An 18,774-nucleotide genomic window follows, 5' to 3' on the forward strand; every position below is an offset into this window, starting at 1 on the left:
CAAAGGTTCATTATCTACCTGTTTTTCAATAGCTGCAGCAAGCTGTTCCACAAACTGCAAAAATGGTTCTCTCATCCCTTGTTGTATCGTAACATATCTCTGTTTTGGAGCTGCCATTTCCATTGTTTTAATTAAAGCACTCATGCCTATTTGCTGAGCTTGTGTCAAAATTGAAGGATCTCACCTTGCCTGTAAATCTGGGTTAGCAAAAGGCCCAGTGCCCAATAAGGCATCAACACCCACAGCATGACGAGTCGTGTTGAGGCAGCTGCATATTTGTTAAAGCTGTGTGCTCAGCCACTCACCTCCAAGTTTCTTGAAACACACCATACTGTACTGGTTGGAATAAAACTGTAGCAAGATGCATGATGTCATAAGGTACAAGTATACTGCATTAATTACATGTATTAATTGCATTACCTCTGAGGAATTAATACCAAACTGAGCCACTTTCAATTGGAGATCTTGCACAACCTTCCAGGCAAAGACATGATGACTGTCATCCTGCCCTGTTCCAGGAACTGCTTTAAAAACTGGAAAAGCCATAGGATTATCACAGGCAACACTTGCCTTAATTCTCTCCTCCTGAGCTACTTTTGGGGCACCAAATCTTTCTATTAGGTCCCAATTTTTTTATTCAGCTGCTTTCTTCCTAACAAATTCCCAAAACTTCTGAGACTGTCATGGAAGCACAGTTACTTGACACGGAGGCAAAGTCCATGGGGCAGTAGGGCTAGATTTATTAGAAGCTGAACTGCCAACAGTTCCCTGCCCCAACTCAGGCGTTACTGCGGGTGACTCTTCACTTGATTTCCTGTCACTGTCCAGCAGTGGAGGATACGACCTTGCAAACTGTTCATGCAGCTCAGAGGGGGGCAGGGGGCAAATGGCTGGGCTAGAGTGGAGGGGTGTAGGTCTTAGATTCAAAGAAAAACCATAAATTTCTAACCAGGTAGAAGCTTGAGAAAGTGTTGAGAAAGAATGTAAATAAGTTCTTTATCTCTCTTGTTGTTAACATTGTTTATAATTAGGTTTTACTACTGTATGTCATCCACTGCACAGCAATAGGGTGTGATGTTTTCACTTCAGAACCAATAGAGTTGGTCTGCACAAAGCTCTGTATAAAAGAGCGATGTATTTTGAAATAAATCAGTTATAGTCTCAGCCTTCTGAACAAAGTCTATTCATTCCCATCCTGCCTCAACAGCATCAGAGGGGAGCAGGGGGCAGACAGCTGGGTTTGTCTTTCTGCTAAAGACATTTCAGCTAACTGGTGCAGTGGTGCAGTGTATAGAGGCAGCGCTGAAAGCTGCTGTGCAGGTGTGAGATAAAGAGGCTTAGGAGTCTGAGAAGGAGATACTTTGGCAGTCTGCCTGGAAGCCTTAGCAGTGTTCCCAAAAGTTTCAGCATCCAGCCCAGAAGCTCTGGCAACTTTCCTGGAAGCTTTGCTAGCCTGCCTGGTAACTTCCATGGGCACCTGCACCTTCTTCAAGGATGTATTCAACAAGTTCCCCATCAGAGGCCCCATCTGACTCATCCCTCCCATCAGAGTCCTTTATCAACCCCAAATCTTCATCCACGTTGTACTCTGCTTGTTCCCGCTGTTTTCCATTCCTTTAATGCCTCAAAAGGCGATCTCCAAGTATCAACTAGATTGACAATAGTTTTATTTCCTGCTCAGATGACTTTCCACAGCTTGTCCCTGACTTTTTTCCAACTTTTAACACTAAATGCTGTGTCAGGATCAGTGGCAAAATCCTATGATCTAGCCCACAGCAATATACTACAAAGGGCATAGTCTGAAGTAGTAATTCCCTTATTTCTTAACAAAGCTTTCTATGTAGCCAAAAGAGTCTCTTCCTCTTTAGATTTATCTCCCATTATCACTAGTTGGTGCCCCACCTGCTTCCAGGTGTCTTGATAGGAGAAAATCAGGTCAGGACTTGCCTGTGGCTTCCACCCGCCACTCTCAGCTGCACCAGCGCCGCCTCCCCCGCTACTCCCCAGCGGGTCAGGGCTGCCAGTCGCTGGGACCCCGCGTGGCTCCAGACCGACCACGCTGCTCAGGCTGCTGCTCCACGCGGTGGGCACCAGCTGTCACTGGTATATACACTGCATCGTGAGGCGGTCGCCACACAAAGCACAGACCACAGGCGGTCTCAGATGGCAACTCTTTATTACCGAACATGGCTGACCTTTTATAAACTTTCTAGTTGTTTATACTTCTTCTACCCCAACTATGGGCCACAAAAAATCAACATAACACCACTGGTGAACAGTAACATGACTTTAGTTAACTTTCCAAAAATGCTTTATCTGGCTGCAGTTCTCTCCTTATCTTTCTCCAGTTCTTCTCTTCTCTCAGCCTCCTTGGTAGCAGCCTTGGAGAGAGCTCTTGATCAGCTTCTTGCCTCTCAGCTTCTTTTCGCTCCTTCAGCTAACAGGCCTGCTGTTAGCCCCTTCCACAGTAATTCATCCATGAGGGGCAGGAAACAAGTAGAGCAGAATAGGATTAAAAAGCCTAGTGATTAATTAGAATTGGTTAAAGTCTGACAGACCTTGAGATGACACCAAAATTAATCATCCTAGAGTGTAGCCTACAGCACACTACTCGCATTTCTATATTCAGGAAACATGTTTTCTTCCTTTTACGCTATCTTAATTTAAAAGCTGAAAGATTCAAGAGGAATTACTACATCCTCCAATGAGTCCATGAAGTTTCCTCTGAATGATCTCCTTATTATTACTGCAGTCTACTATTCAAGTATACAGGGACAACTGTCACAGTAATCTCATTAAAAATGTGTGCTTTGTTAAAATAACCATCACAAAAATCAGTCCTAGTAAGGCAGGTAAGACCGAATCAGTATTGATATTGAAAATCTATTATGGATGCAGAGAAAGGCAAAATCCAAAAACTTCAGAAGTGTACATATAATATACTCATTTAGTTGAAAAAAACTTATACATGTTTATTAGAACAAGTTTGGGGTTTTTTTTAAATCTCATTTTTTCTACTTTGGATAGCTTTACCTCAGCAGTCCACAAATTATTTTTGCTGTATTAAACTAGTGAAACAAGGATATTTAGTCTAGATTTTTAAATTCCAGAAGAAAGTATTATGCAGTGTTACAAATGAAAAGCTCCGTTAGGTTCCTAATTTAACAGTAAAATACCTAACCGCAGAATGGTATCAGCAAGAAATTCTATTACTTTGGAAGAGCAGGGTGGTATGTTAGAGAACTCTACCTTTCCAGACACTGGAGAAGAAGGAGTAGCACAGGGGCTGGAATAGCTACTGCTGTCTGCAGGCTTCACTGAGGACTGAGCTGATCTATCATCTGAGGATTGTCTGGAGAGCAAAATGTCTTTTTCTTTGTACTTCTTTGGCTGGTGGAGTGCAGGAGAAGTAGATTTCACTGAAGCCCTACAGAGGACATACCTTGAGTTTCACAAGCAGTCACTGAACAATTTACATCGACCTGTCAGCCTACTGCATGACCACATGTATTACAGCAACTACAAAATCTATTAAAGCCTAACTAAAAACTCATACTGACCCTTCATTGCTTTTTAATGCTACTGTTAAACTTCTTCTGCTACTTCTCAAACATCACAATTCATGGACAATATTCCTGACTGCTCTCTCAAACAGCAGCCCCAGGTATGAAATACTTCTCTTTGGGATTACAATGCAGCATACAACAGTAGAACACCTTCCCACTGTACTTCCGCTGTTTCCACCTCCTATTACTAGCAGAAACTTTAGTGATACTTGTATACATAAACTGCAACCTACAGTAAGGAGAAGACCTCAGCATCTTACTTTTCAGCATGAGAGGAGTCAGACAATTCTGTTTCTGTTGAGCTTTTTCTGCTGCTGGTTGACTTCCATGTAGGTGCCAAAGGAAGTTCTTCACAAGTCAAAGGCCTTGGTCTCTGGCCAATTCCTGAAGGCTGCTGCAGACCTGCAGACTGTTCTTCAGCACTCAGAACAGCTGTAATTGCTCTTACAGTTGTTTCATCAACCTGAGACCGCAGCTTAGAAGGAGCTCGCATACGACGCAGAAACAAGCTGTGCCACTTCTGCCTGAGTTGCAGCAGCATACCAGCAGCCTGTAATAAATTCCAATCCTGTTAAATACGGATGAAAATTAGATCACACAGGCAAGAGAACCCTGTCTTTTCCCTATCAGGCAGCACCTGGCATTCTAATATAAACAGGGCCCACAATTAAAGGCAAGACTAAGGTCTTGGGGAAGGGGAATAATCCATATTTAAACTAAGATGTTAATTTGCTTTCTTTTCCTTGGGTACAAGGTCATTTTGGAAACATTTCATTTAGCTCTGTACTAAACTTAGCTTTGTATTGTAATTCCACAGACTTTTTTTTTTTTTCCTTCTTTTCTTTCAAGAAAACCCAGTTTTTTCATGCTTTATGCCCTTCCTTGCAAGTCAGTCTCTACTCATGTACTCTTCAGTCACAGTTGATGGAAAAGAGTTCTAAGTGATATTTTTCTTACATAGACACCTGGTCAAATGTAATGACTAAATTCAGACGACTATTGTCTAATTCTGCTACCAAAAATGCTTCCATTACAATAAATTTTAAAAAAATCACTCTTCTGGACGTGACTAGGAGAGAGAGTATTATTATTAGAGTTGGTAAAGTTGTGTGTTTCATGACCCATAAACTGCCTCCTACCACAGCCACAGCTCCTCAATGACATAAAGACTTCTATTTCAGAGAGGATTTGAAATTTATCCTTCCAAAATCTGACAGCAACTTTCTCTCAGCAACTTCAGCTTCAAGTGCTCCTTTTTTGATCCGATTTTGGTTATCCTCTCAGAGAAAGAAGAACACAATATGCCAATGTGACTGTTCTCTCAGCTCTGGTTCAGATTTTGGCTTATCCCAGCTTGTGCTATGGCCTGATGGAGCACCATGCAGGCAGGACAGGAGGCCAGAAGGAGCAGAAGGGCCCTTATGCTGTCACTGTCACCTGCAGCTTGCTGTCCCTTGCACCCATCATTTTTTGTCTGCCAGTCTCTTCAGAATCTGCTGACTTGTGGAAAGGGACAAAACTGCCAAGCTCAGATATAAAACATCATATTGCCCAGAAAGTTTTTGAAACAGACCCAACAGCATCTGGATTGCTGAGGCTTTCCTGCTCCCTTTTGTGAGAGACAGGACACCCACACTAATATGGAGGAAGAGGGATGAGCACTCTCACTGTTGACTTAGGTGACTATTCTCTTTCTTTCTGCTGACAGGTAAAAGAAGAGAAAGGTATGGGTGACAGGTGATCAAACACTGCAACTTGGATTTTGAATACACAAATTCATGCAACAGACAACTCTGTGCCAAAGGGGATTGAAGCCGTTTAATTCTTAATGAGCTTGTGAAGTAAAGGTTAAATCACAGAGTACCTAGTTCGAGAGACCCAAATGGACCATGACATTCTTGGAGAAAATTCTTGGCTACTCAAATGTTACAAAAACCTTTTCACATCTTTTTACAATTCCTCTACATGAAGCAAACCCAGGAGTAATTTCTTACTTACTTCAGGGTCCAGTTTGAGATGGAGCCATTCATCCAGCTTCAGCAGTGCCAGATCAGCAGATGTCCTGTCCTCATTCTCACTGTCGCTGCTATCATTAGATACCCCTCCCCCTGAATTAAAGACAAAAGGTTCATTAGAATTTCCATTTTTTTCTACTATTATTTCTATACAAAAACCTGCGTACTACTGTATTACCAGCAATATTTTTCCTTCTAAAATTGACTTTAAATGTAAACATTTGTAAAACTACCTCTTCTTTTCTGCAAATACACTGCAAAGTCTTTGCTCCAGATAGCAGCAATCAAGTAGCCAGACCTGCTGAAGGTCCTACACCTGCTGAAGGTCCTACTATGTAAAAACCTGGATTGATACGATGTGACCCAACTCATGTACCTTCACCAGTATTCACAGGCCACTATACAACTTTTGCCTAAAGCTGTTTGCAAAATCACACATGCCTCTATTTCCTAGTAAAACAGCAGAGTTAAAGACCTAGTAAGAAAAAAAATATATATATGGCTATTAATTAGGATTCTTTCTTTTTCTTAAGTGCAATTCAGTCAGCATGAGCACTACTCTAAGGTTCACAGTTTAAAAGCAAGACAGGAAAGCTTTAGAAATAAGTTGGACTTTTAGTTTGATTCAAACTATGACAACTAGAAGCAGTTATTTTTGCTTCCATTCAAATAGGACTTAATTTAAATGAGAAGAAGGAAATGTATATATATTCCCTATTACTTACAGTTAATAGTACAGTTAACTGAAATTAAAAATTATCAGTAGAACATATCTTGAAAATGTATGTGTTAGCCAGAAGCAACATGACTTGTTTGCCATACTGATTGTTTCTAAATTATTCTGTTTGAATCATCTGGTTCAATGTATCAAATTAAGTAGTCTGTAGAAAAAGAACATGCATACTACACTTCTCAGTACCAGTACTACAGTTCTCATTAGACATTGTGGCTGCATTCTTTCCTTACAAACTATACTGCAGTTTCTGAGACCCTACAACTGTGTAATTTATGGACTTGAATAGGTAAGGAATCCCAAAATGAAGAGATTTGTTACAGAACCAACAAACTCTTCCTGAATAGCTACAGGAATTATAACAGGCGCTGTTTCCAGAATCAGACAATACATGTATAACATATTACTGAAAAATAAGCTCTGCATGTCACACGCTGATGTATACCAACGGGAACATCCCAAATCCAGACTCCAGTGTACCTCGAAAGGATGAAGATGCCTGCAAGGCATTACTTGGTAGTCTGGCTGGTCCACAGAAGAGGGCCACGGTGACAGGTGTCACAACAGAGCAGCACCTGATGTTTGCTGTCTTGTGAGCTCTCGTCATTTCGTCATATATAAGCCAGTCTGTGGGGAGGGCCTGGATGGCTGCAGCTTGTCCATTTGCTGGGGCAATCTGTGCAAGAGCAGGTAACTGTAATTAATGTAAATTTGAATGTATTTCTCATTTTATCCGGAGACACTGTGGATGCCTCAACCTGGAAGTGCCCAAGGCCAGGCTGGGTGGGGCTCTGAGCAACCTGGACTAGTGGAAGGCGTCCCTGCCCGTGGCCGGGGTTGGAATGAGATAAGCTTTAAGGTCCCTTCCAACCCAAACCATTCTCTGATTCTGTATTTTGAGAATTAAATACATCTACAATTATATACATATAAAAATATACATGCACATAAAAAAGTGTGAGAGAATTCAATCAGATTCATCAATTATCCTACCATGATAAAACAAAATATGCTGCTTTAAAAAGAAATGTTAAAAAAAAGTATCAGAGAAAAACTTGCTTTTAAGAATCGGGATCATTATATCTTTAAAACAATTTTATAGCAGGGCAGTTTTTTTGCCTTTTTGCCTTGTTCCATCTAAAGAAAGGACTAATTGAAACGATGGAAAAATGAATCAACTCCAATTCTATCAGCTGGGTAGAACAGTATTTTCTAAAGCTGTAGTGTTAAATGCCTATACTGCTTTTGAAGTACTGACAAATAGGAAAAGACATTTCTAAAACACGTGACAGCTTTTAGTGCCCTTTTTTTTGAACTATGAATTCCAAGTGTCTTTACCTTTTTATACCGAGACTGACCAAGAACAGAGGTAGGATGAAATCGCACTTTCTTCTCCTTTGGTTCCGTCAACACCAGGCTGTCTCTGTCTACATGCACAAGATTGGGATACATCCCGGCCACTAAGGCACCTTTAATTACAGCCCAGTTCTCAGAGTTAGTATTAACATCTCTAATATCAGCTCCTCCTCTGGCTCTCACAAAACCTGACAAATGAAAGAGACAAAACAGTGCCATGTTACCTTGTGTTTGCCTCTCAAAAGGAGTCAGAAACTAAAGGTGAAATAAATGACTTCTTTGTTGCATTTTTCACCACTGCCAACCTTAACAGCACCAAGAAGAAACCATTACACTGAAATCCTGCCTGATAAGGGGTTTCATACTGACACAGAATACCACTATTTTCTACAATATAAAGACATTTCCTATGGGAATAATTAATTAAAACATGAAATGCAGTGGCATGTGGAGATGAGGGTGCTTTCAGTTAGATCAGCCACAATTCCTCATCTGCACCATACCCTGCATGAGTGTGTGCATGACGGTGTATTTCAAATTAAGGAAAATTACACCAGTGAACACGATTTTTGTTACAATTTCTATATGCTTGACTTTAAAACAATATTAAAATTGTTTCCAACTTCTCTACCTGAGGCTCTAAGCTGGCCAAGCACCTGTGTTCTCATTCCTGCAATGATTTCCATTGTGGCTTGGGATAGGAAGTTCTTTTCACAGAAGGCTCTCTCCCATCCGTCACTGCGTGCCTTCTGCCATGCCTGAAAATGTTTTTACATTTGCCTATTAATTTGAAGGACTTAAACTAAAAACTTCATTTTCTTTAAAGATTACATTTATGTCAATAAAATGAATGCAAAACCCACTCTAAAAGTTAATGTATCAAACCAGATTATTTTTTCTGTTCAACAATTAGATTCTCTTTATGTGCTCACTCCAGTGATGATTATGTCAAGTTAAAACAATAAATAAAGATCATTACATTAAGATCATGATTCAAAGTTCAGTGTAGTAGGATGCAAAGAGGCACATTGTTGAAACATTCCAAATTTTCTAAGGTTTGAAACAAAACATACTACAAAAAGGGTTCCCTCAAAAATTTATGAGTCCAATCCACAGGAAAGGCACTAGGCAAAAAGAAACAGTTCGCCACTCTACATCCAACTGGTACATCTGCATTTTGCTTGGGTGATGTGCTGTGATTAGTACTCTCTGAAATGAAAGACTACCTGGAAAGCCCTGAGCAGGGCCATGTGGTCACTGAACGTCCCGGCAGCAAAACGCTTCCTGCACAGCACGGCTGCACGCTTTTGGGAGGCCAGCGTGGGCAGCACAAAAGGGTCTTGGCAGGCAAGAGCACAGGCAATGGTCAGAACAGGATCCAGGCACTTCAGAACTACAGCATACAACACCATTTTACCGAGGTGTGGCTCTACAGGTAATTCAGTCAGCTGATAACCAAGCTCAGTGAGATCTTCCCAAGGGTCCATGGCATCTCTGGTCTGTTCATAAACAAACAAACAAACAAATAAAGGAGAGGGGGATGGGTACAGTGGACAAAATCAATTTACAGTGAAAGCAAAAAGGATGTGAATAATGGACATTAACTAGACTTGTTTCCAAACTCTAAAGAAGCAAGTCAAGCTATTAACAGAGACAAGACTTTGAAGCACTCTCTTCCCTTGACATGGAAAAACACATCCCCACGCACAAAATGAAAACAGACAATAAGCAAAACTTCAAAACATCCTTAAGTAATTAAAAACAGCTTCAGTGTGGTAGGGGACTTGGGGAAAGCCCCCCCGAATATGCCTTGGGAGGAGGCTGTTGTATAGATTCCCGCCTCCAAGCTGCCCAGCAAACCTACCACTCCCCTTATGTTATGTAACTGTCAGTTATGCCCATCTTTATGTCAATCATTTTTGTACTTGCCTTTAGTTCTAGAATGTTCCTAAGTTCTCTGTTTGTAATTGGTTCTTCCCCGGTTATCGCCCCCTTCCCTCATCCCCATTTGCTGTACCCCAATTATTCCATCCCAACTCCTCCTCCGAACCCCATTCCTATTGGACCCTTTGTACCCTCCTACTTGCCACCTGTTATAAGCCCTACCCCGCCCCTTATTCGGGGCTCTCGGAGCCTGCTCCCTTGCCGAGCGGACGGGTTGCGGATCCTCCCTGACACCCAGCCCTCAGCGAATAAACAGCGCCTGAGAGACAACCTGCCGTGGTGCACGCATTCTTATTACCACCGTATCGGCGGAGCCTCCGTACCGGAGAGGCACGACCGATACACTTCAGTACAAACTGAAGTCAGTAAACTGCTACACTACAAATTTGGGATCAAACACAATTACCATCTAAACCTATTCCTTTTCTGACCTTAAGCATATGCACAGCATTTCTCACAGTTACAGCAGGCGGAGGATCAGGAGCTTTCATAAAAAAGTCTACAACTGGACAATTAATTGGAGCCAGAATTTTCGTGTACAAACAGATCTCCTGCAAGGTAAAAGGCAGAACAAAAAAAGATTACCAAGATTTGGAAGCAGCTGCCAAACACATGATTTGTTGCAATTAACGGTATGGTTTGAGGACATTGTATTTTTTAAAATTATATTTTCTAACTGAACATGCACCTGAAGCGGCAGTCTTAGAAGTTCTGGAGATTGAAATTCCAACATATTCTGAAATCGGAGCCTGCTGAAGAGACGAAAGCAGACCCCAGGCTGACAGCGCCCAGCCCTTGAAAATAAAATATGGGAAGTTGTGAAAATGAGGATTTCTTTCTAAAAACAAAACCAAAAGCCAACAGACACAGAAACTCAGAATGAAAAAGAAGAAACACTACCATGAAGAAAGTGTTGTTAAGTCACATGCAAAGTGAAAGTTTTCTAATGAATTATTTTTGAGAGTGTGGCAATTTTTTACTGTAATTTTAACCCAACACTGAGAAATCTGGAGAAAGAAAAACAAGGCTTTTCTAATGTAAAGTGCTGCGGGTCTTTTGCTAACCTAAGACCAGTCCAAATCTCAATCATCCTTGGTTGTAAGGAACCAGTTGCAAACTTTCTTGCTTCCCCTCACATCCCCTAAAAAGAAGTGATGCTTGGAGTAAAAGGTAGAATAAAGATGAAGTAACTTGTGAGTGAATGAGGGACAGCAAATTCTCTCAGTCATATACATCTATGTGCATACGTGCAGCTTAATGCCAATATGATTGATTAAACAGGCATTTGTTGCTATATAAACTTCTAAGCCCTCACCCGCAGTGCTGGGAAGAATATAATCATGGCCTGTTAAGTCATGGATAGCTTGGAGAAAGTGAAATAGGCAGTCCTCTGCCCATAGACATGATGTGAAAACATTGTGACTGCGGGTGCTACGTGGGAGAAAGAGGAAGGAGAACAAATTAATGGGGGGAAAACAACCCAGACCTTTGGGAAATGCCTGAGCATCACTCTTCTACAACTTGGCAGATTATTCCAAGGAAATACATGCTGACGCCTACTCGTCTGCAGAGAACCAGTGTTGGCCTCTATGCAACACAACACCGGAATAGGCCAGGAACAATTACTATGTTGTGTGGTTTATTCTAAACATAAAGGACTGTGCATATCTGCAAAATGGAAACTGCTATGAGGCATTTATTACCTGCCTTTTCTCTGGATAGCACTGGCTTTTGAAATCCACCCCATTTTTAGCACTGTAGCACAACTCACTGCATCAAAAGACTTCTAGAAAAACAAAGACAGGAATACAAACTGAAAACTCAAGAGGGTACATGAAATACAAGTTACTAGTTATTTAGATTACCAACAGAAGTTTTCTAAAAAGTATGAAAGAGTAAGATATACAGCAGCTTCTGACACAAAGGTACCTTCTCAATTTCAAGTGAATTAATGAGGGTATCTCCTTTCTAGTATCTTAATGCTCCACAATTTTTGAAATTCAAGATTTTCACGTTTTTTTAGACAGATAGCTTACAGTATTTGTCTTAAAACAAATGCATGTTGAAACTTTTCAGAAAGGACTGTTGCCTGACAGGCACTAGCTCTCAGCTAGTAAAAGCTTTTTTTCACTTTACTGTAAAGTAATAAATAAAAAAAAAAAAGTTCTCCAAAATTTATGCACTGTGTGTTTTGTGTGTTTTAGAATCACACTAGGAAAATTTAAGGCAGTCCTACCTCTTTCACCTTGCCTGAGTCAATGACAAACACCACATCATTGACTGTTATGCTGTTTTCTGCAATGTTAGTAGAAAGAATCTGCAAAGAAAAAAAACCCAAAAGCACCAAAACTATCATAACTGTAAAAGCAATGGCAAAATAGGTCATTGTGGCATTGGAAAAAGTCCTCTAATACTTGCAATTTTGCGGATGCCAAAAGGTGGACTTTCAAGCACTTTCTTCTGGTCCAAAGTCTGCATACTTGAATGAAGCATGAAAACTTGGTATCTAATGCAAGACAAAAGGGACATTTTAAGGATCCTTAAAAGAAGCAATGAAAAGCCACAGTAACTAAAGGTTTTACCTGTGAGCATTATCAGCAAATCTCTTGTCATCCAAAACAATGCGGTCCCTCAGGCTCACTACCTCATCATACCCAGGAAGAAATATTAAAATTGCTCCTAAAAAAGGAAGTGGGTTTGCAAAGTTAAACAGAAAATTCAAATACATGTCAAACAGCACTCAGAAGGTTTTAACGTTTGTGGATTGCTGAAAAAAGAGCATGATTATCAGAAGTCAAATCCACAACCACTGGTTAGGTATTTACCTACCTGCATCAGAACTATGACAGATGCTGTGAAGTAAGTGCATTATCAGATCCAGATCCACTTTTTCATCATCAAAACTGTGATGGTAAGCTGTCAGTAGCTCTCTGTCCTCTGCACTAAGGTCACTAGCATTCTTTTGGACCAGGGAATTTTCATCCATGTTTCCAAATCCGAATGAAGCGCTGTAACAGGAAAATACACCAGAATCAAGGCTGCCCCTTAGGGTTTGCATTGAGCCATCAATTCAAACTTAGATCGAGACCAACATGACTATTGGTCTTGAATTCTGATGTTTAAGTGTAGCAGAAGGGAATCACCATACTATTACTGTTTACTGATTCCAATGTTAACCCAATGAAGGATGCCACTTTATTTATTAGTGTTAACTTTCGTTTTCTTCAACTTCATTGAAACACAACCATAAGCAAAGGAAACTATAAAGATACTTCTCGTTTCTCTGTTCAAGTAAAAATATTTAAGAGATACGTCTTCTCCAAAAATTTCCCACTAGCAGAAACTACACTAAGAGAAATTATAGTAGAGATAATCTTTACAAAACACTACCTTCAAGTATGATAACTGTAAATGAATCAGAAAATCATTCTTGAATGGCCTAGTGTACACATTACTTCTGTAAATTCTTTTTAATATGCCTATTGCATATAAAAGATATGGATAAAAACACATTACAGATTTGTTTCCAAAATAAGCATGTGAAAGTAAAATGGTACATAGTATAGAATTAGCAAGTTGTGTAAACATAAACAATATGCTATTGAGTACAAACTCTTTTGCTGTTTATTTTTTTAAATATTCCTATTCTTAAAAAAAGGTATTGCTATTAAGTCCAGATTTTAGAGCATGGAAAGCTAAAACCTGTTCTGATTAGAACACAAATCTCAAATTTCCCATCACAACTCTTTGTATATCATATACAACTCATTCTGCAAAACAGTTACAGCTTACCTGTAGGATTCCAACAGATGAACAACCTCTGTCTGTCCAAAGTGCCTAGCCCAGTCCACAGCCATCCTGAAATAGTTGCACAAGTATTTTTATTAGACTTTTCACTTCAAAAGATGCATATGAAGAGCACATCAAGAGAGGCAATTGACATCACACTTTTGTACCCATTTCTGTTTTGACATCAGTACTGTTATTGCTGGATCTGCAACTTCCCATTTGAAAGTGCTTGAATAGGTGCTAACAGCTGACTTTTAGGTGACTACAGTTCTTTACCACAACAGAATGTCAGTTTTACACAGGAGCAAACATGCACGAGGAAGTGAGGAGGAAGAAGGTGCTATTCCTTTAAAAATGGTGCAGAGATCAGACCTGCCTGTTTGCAGTATCCTTGAAGTCATCTCAAAAAGTCACACCCCAGGCATAACATCTGGCTATTTCATGTCTTTCAGAAGCTGTCCTCCTCACTATGCAGTTCACTGTTTTATCTTTAAACTGCATTTCTTCCCCAAGTTATTCAAATGTTAGTACCAAATATCAGACCCCTGGAATCCTAATTCTTATCATTCCATACTACAATTATTTACTGTACTTCCCTGTTTACATGAAGACATACTCCATGACCACAAAGCCTGAGTTTCTACAGATTCACAAATATTTTTACATGCTACGATATATTTAGAAACATAACAGAAAGATCTTCTGATATGTGTAGCTCCATGAAACTAGAATTGCCAAATATTTTGGTCCAATTCAGTAGATTACAGTTGTTCTACTAACCAGTATCTTACATAAGACCTACTGAAACAAAGTTTATAGCTCATCATCAAGACCATGTAATTAAGAATTCAATTTAGAATTTACAGAAAACAATGTGATTATGAGGAGTTAGAAATTGTTGAGGCTGTCAAAATCTATAGTTCTTACAGCAGTGTGATAAGTTAGCAAATTAATTTAGATGTTAAAGAATTTTCTTTCTCTCTCCTACATTGACAAATAAATCTATCTTTTGGTTTCTCTGTTTTTACCAGCCATTAGATGATTTGCAGTGGATACTTGCTCCCATGCTGATCAACTGTTCTACTTGACTCAAAAAGCCTCTCCCTGAAGAAATCATCAGAGCAGTCGCACCAGTTTCACTGTGCCTATAATCAACTGAGAAGTAAAAAAAAAAAAAAAAATCCAGCAAACCCAGTAGAAATGTTATTTTTTCATCTAAATATAGTACAAATACTGCTTTCAAATTCCAGTCCAAAGAGAATTTGTTTCCTCACTTTATCTCTGAAGTTAGTTCATATGAATTCTACACTGTTTTAGAAACACACTTCTGTCAATACTTCAAAACAACAACTAACTAAACAACTCATTATTTTTGCTAGCCCTATAATTTTTTCAGTCGGCATCAGAATGCAAAGGTAACACCATTTGAAACTGGAGATAAAAGTAGCCATAAAAATCTAAGTACGTCTGAGGTTGCTTTTTTCTTATGTAATAACACATGAAACTTACCACTGACATTTTCAGTTAAAATAAGATTTAACAGCTGAGCAAACGAATCAGTATCTTCATGCAACCACATGTCAGAAAGACAGGAATCCATTTCTTTTACTATCCACGGTTCAAGGCAATTCACATCTTTTTCAGTCTGAAAATAAAAAACAATATTGAAAGCTTAATCTTTTCCAAGAGTTGTCTTTATTCTCATACATTACCCACAAAGAATTGGAATGGTTATTTTTCCCAGCAGCAACAGAAACCCAGCACTCAGGTATCGGCTCATGCATTGATTTTGTCATACGCAAGTACGAACACAATGGCAGTCGAGCCATTTGATCTGAGGAAAAGCTGTGTGCAACCACCCGAACTGAAGAGCACACTTCAGCTAGAGCCATTCATCCTCATCAGGTAATCTTTAAAATACGTTAATGTCCTGAAAGACTCGACAGAACTTTAGAAAACAGATTTTAAATGGCTAGTAATACAACACAAATATAAACACCTGTAACATCTCTTCTGACAAAAGAAAAAACTTACCAGTTGATTAAATACTGTGTCACCACCATCATCCAACCGTTTGTATTCCTCATTTGTCCTTGGAACCGATTTTTGTCTCCGAGATGTCCCTTTGTTAGTGTTATCTTGAGCTGAACACCACTCATCAAGAGTGTTCTTCTGTTTCTCTTCTAGAATGCAAAGTATTCCCCAAGAAAGTTTTAGAGTCATATTTATTATCCATTGTTTTCTACTAAAAAAGTTAGTTACAGCAGGTTTTACCAAGTTTTACCTATTCAACCTCTTTTATTTAGTCTAGAATGCTACTACCAGTCCAACATAAATGACATGTTTAAGGGTACCCAAAGTGCACCACTGCAAACAAGGGCTATAAAAACAAGGTAAAACCCAACACTTTGGTGTTTAATCCCCCAAACCTCCATTATTCCAAACTACTGCATTCAAAGTATCTCCCGTAAGTAATCACCTTCCACACAACCTCAGACCAGATCTTTTTCCACAAATGGAATTCTGAAGACAAGTGATACAGTCCCTGCATGTAACAACTTACTTTTCTACACTAGTGGAAGAAACATCAGCAAACACCAGTGTCCTAACTGAACTTTTCTGACCCCAGTGATCAGAGATGAGCACTGTGATCAATACCCAGTTAGGACTGGATATTGAATGTTATAGCTTTGGGGTTTGCATTTTTTACTTTTTCTTTAAATAATCACTGGGATCATTACTTTCAGTTGCCAGGAAAACTTCTGAAGCAGTATCTACTTAATCAACTTAAAACCAATGATGTTTAGCTCAAGAGTGTTAACACTTAAAAAAATACATCCATGCCTGAAGAAAGCAGTGAAAAATGTTACTGAAGGGAATACCTTGTCCATTTAGTGCAAGATGTACAAAATCATGCCTGCTTTAATAGCTGCACTTTAATTTGCACCCAAAGGTACAGAGCATCCTATGCTTCTTTAGTATTCATGTGGGCAGAGCCCCCAGTTATATATAACTCTACAGCATAATAATTAGAAAAAGATGACATTTATCAACTGAGTGAAAACAGAATGCAACCACTGAATTAAAGTGATTTTTTTTTCTTTAATTGCATAAACTATTTCCATAATGTAAATATTGAGAGCTTAAAGGTACTTGTTGTCATCTGATCACACTCATTTAATCTCCTGACTCTGGAATTTCAACAGAAAATAATCCTGTTAATTGTTTGTTCAATCAATGATTCTCATTGCCAACCCTTAGAATTAACAAGTCCACTGACCTTGCTGCTTCTTTTCTTTGTACTTCACCATCTCTTTGTTTGTATACCCAGTGCTTCGTAAAATGTCCTCCAGAAACATCTCTTTAACTTCAAAAGGTCTCCCTTGGAATAAAATAGAAAAAATCTGTAAAAGATCATCTATTCACCAGCTTCACTTACAGAATTAATTTTTAAAAAAAACTACCTTCACTGGAGTTCATTTTTCTCAAAACTGTACAAAATAAAACATTTCCAAAATCAAATGCCACCTTGTTTCGCCTCAACCTCTTCAATTTTATGAAGTGCTCCAGCAGGAGATGTTCATAAGATTGACAGTTATTAACTACAATTTTTTTTAAATGAGAAAAAGAAAACAGCCGTTTTTGTTTAGGCTTACAAACAAGAACTTGCCATGTAAGTCTGCCATCTGGATTAAAAATGTAATTCATTAATAAGCAATTAATACAGCTTTTTGCAAGGTTCCACACAGAGACAGTACATCTTTGTACTGAACTACTTTCTTTTCATGAGAATCATGTGAGAAGGCAGCCTTATCTCCATGTCCTCAACTAATTCAGCAAAGCTGAGCTTTCTTTACTGAATACTTCTGGACAGATGAGACATCCCAGCGGCCTTTACCTTCTGATAATTTATCCCGATTTCTTTTTCAACAGGACTGTTTTCTAGACCTTATCTGTCGACATTGCAGGATGCTTTTTGCATGGAGATTAAAATCTCTACATTTTGATTTCTTCTTCCTTAACCTGACTCAGGAACACTCAGGATTTTCCTTCAGAAAGAACAATCCACAATTCCCATACTTTTAGAAGCTGTCACAGAGGAAGCTTTCCAACACTGATCACAAACTCTGTGTACTACAGCGATCCACAGCTACCAAATGTGGTTTCTGTGGTCAGGATTTTGTATTGCTGAAGGAGACTCAAACCTTGTATATTACATTAACAGACAAAGCCACTTCTTTTAATTCTTAAATTAACCAAAAAAAAACCTCAAAAAAACAAACGGGAAAAAAACATCTTTTGTATTGTTATTGGCCTGTTACATAACCAGCACAAACACTGTGGTAAACTGGAGAGATTGGGAGAGATTGCCAGCAGATTTTCCAACACAAATTGACCGATCTGAAAGAACAGGAAGCTGCAAAAAGACTAAACTGGAAAGTCATACAACAATCACAACTGAGGCACTCCCTTGTAAAAAAAATTCAGAGCACATGAAATCACGTGTAATTTCCAGATTCCTGTCTCCAACAAGCTGCAAACCTTATTCAACTGGGCGGAAATTCAAAACTGAGAACTAAACACTTCCATCTACAAAAAAAGGAAGGAAAAAAAGGTTTCCTCCTCACAAACATTTGCTAAAATAAACCAGTAAGCAATCCCATTTCCTAAAACCGTTGAGATTTTTTTAAAAAAGGCTGACATGCAGAGAGTCTACCTGATTGTCAGATAAAGCATTTCTCTTAAAAGCTACTTTTCAAAACACATTAAAGTTGGACATTACTGTTGAAAAAGTAAGAGGATTGCAAGGTGCCAGAGGAGGTCACCCATGCAGAAAACCTGCAAACCAGGAGGGTGGGGCAAAAACCACAAACCCACAAAAACCCCCCATCTCCCACGCATTTACATTTTGCTTTTACTAAAGATCAGTCAAATGAAATTAAACCAGCAAATAATGGTAACTTTTCTTTGCATTTGAATGTAGTCTAACTGCAGGTAACTGAGTCTGCAAACAAACTAAGCGAAACTGGATGTCTTTTCTGAATATTTACCCAGATGAACAACTACTAATTTTCCTTAAATCAGAGAGTCATGTGATTCTTTTTTCATGTGAAACCCAATCTGCCTAAGCCTGTATTTCTGAACCGAACTTGTACAGTTATCTGTGTTCTATCCAGTAACCAGTAACAACCTTCACAAAGCCTGAAGAGTAAGATCCTACTGGAATGCACTGATATATATCACACTCATGTAGCTCCTAAGTCCTGTATCAGCATGAAGACAGAATTTCAATAACCTCTTCCTACTTCTTCAATTAAGAGTGGAGGGGGGCAGGATGTACCTGCATTTACAGAACTCCCAGGGACTAGAA

The 18,774-nt window shown here is 39.2% G+C and overlaps 1 protein-coding gene across 1 annotated transcript; it reads right to left on the bottom strand.

The window, feature by feature from the left end:
* Positions 1-862: 862 nt before the first annotated feature.
* LOC146763627 (3'-5' RNA helicase YTHDC2-like) lies at positions 863-6,921 on the bottom strand. Its single transcript, XM_085567961.1, has 4 exons — positions 6,795-6,921; positions 5,565-5,728; positions 3,827-4,116; positions 863-3,427 (listed from the first exon to the last, which is right to left on the bottom strand). Exons 1-4 carry the CDS (start codon positions 6,919-6,921, stop codon positions 3,157-3,159), a joined length of 852 nt encoding a protein of 283 aa, XP_085424087.1. The 3' UTR covers positions 863-3,156.
* Between the last annotated feature and the right edge of the window lie 11,853 nt (positions 6,922-18,774).

This window comes from Lonchura striata, chromosome Z (assembly GCF_050655825.1).
Source record: "Lonchura striata isolate lonStrDom1 chromosome Z, ASM5065582v1, whole genome shotgun sequence".
Taxonomy (NCBI): Eukaryota; Metazoa; Chordata; class Aves; order Passeriformes; family Estrildidae; genus Lonchura; species Lonchura striata.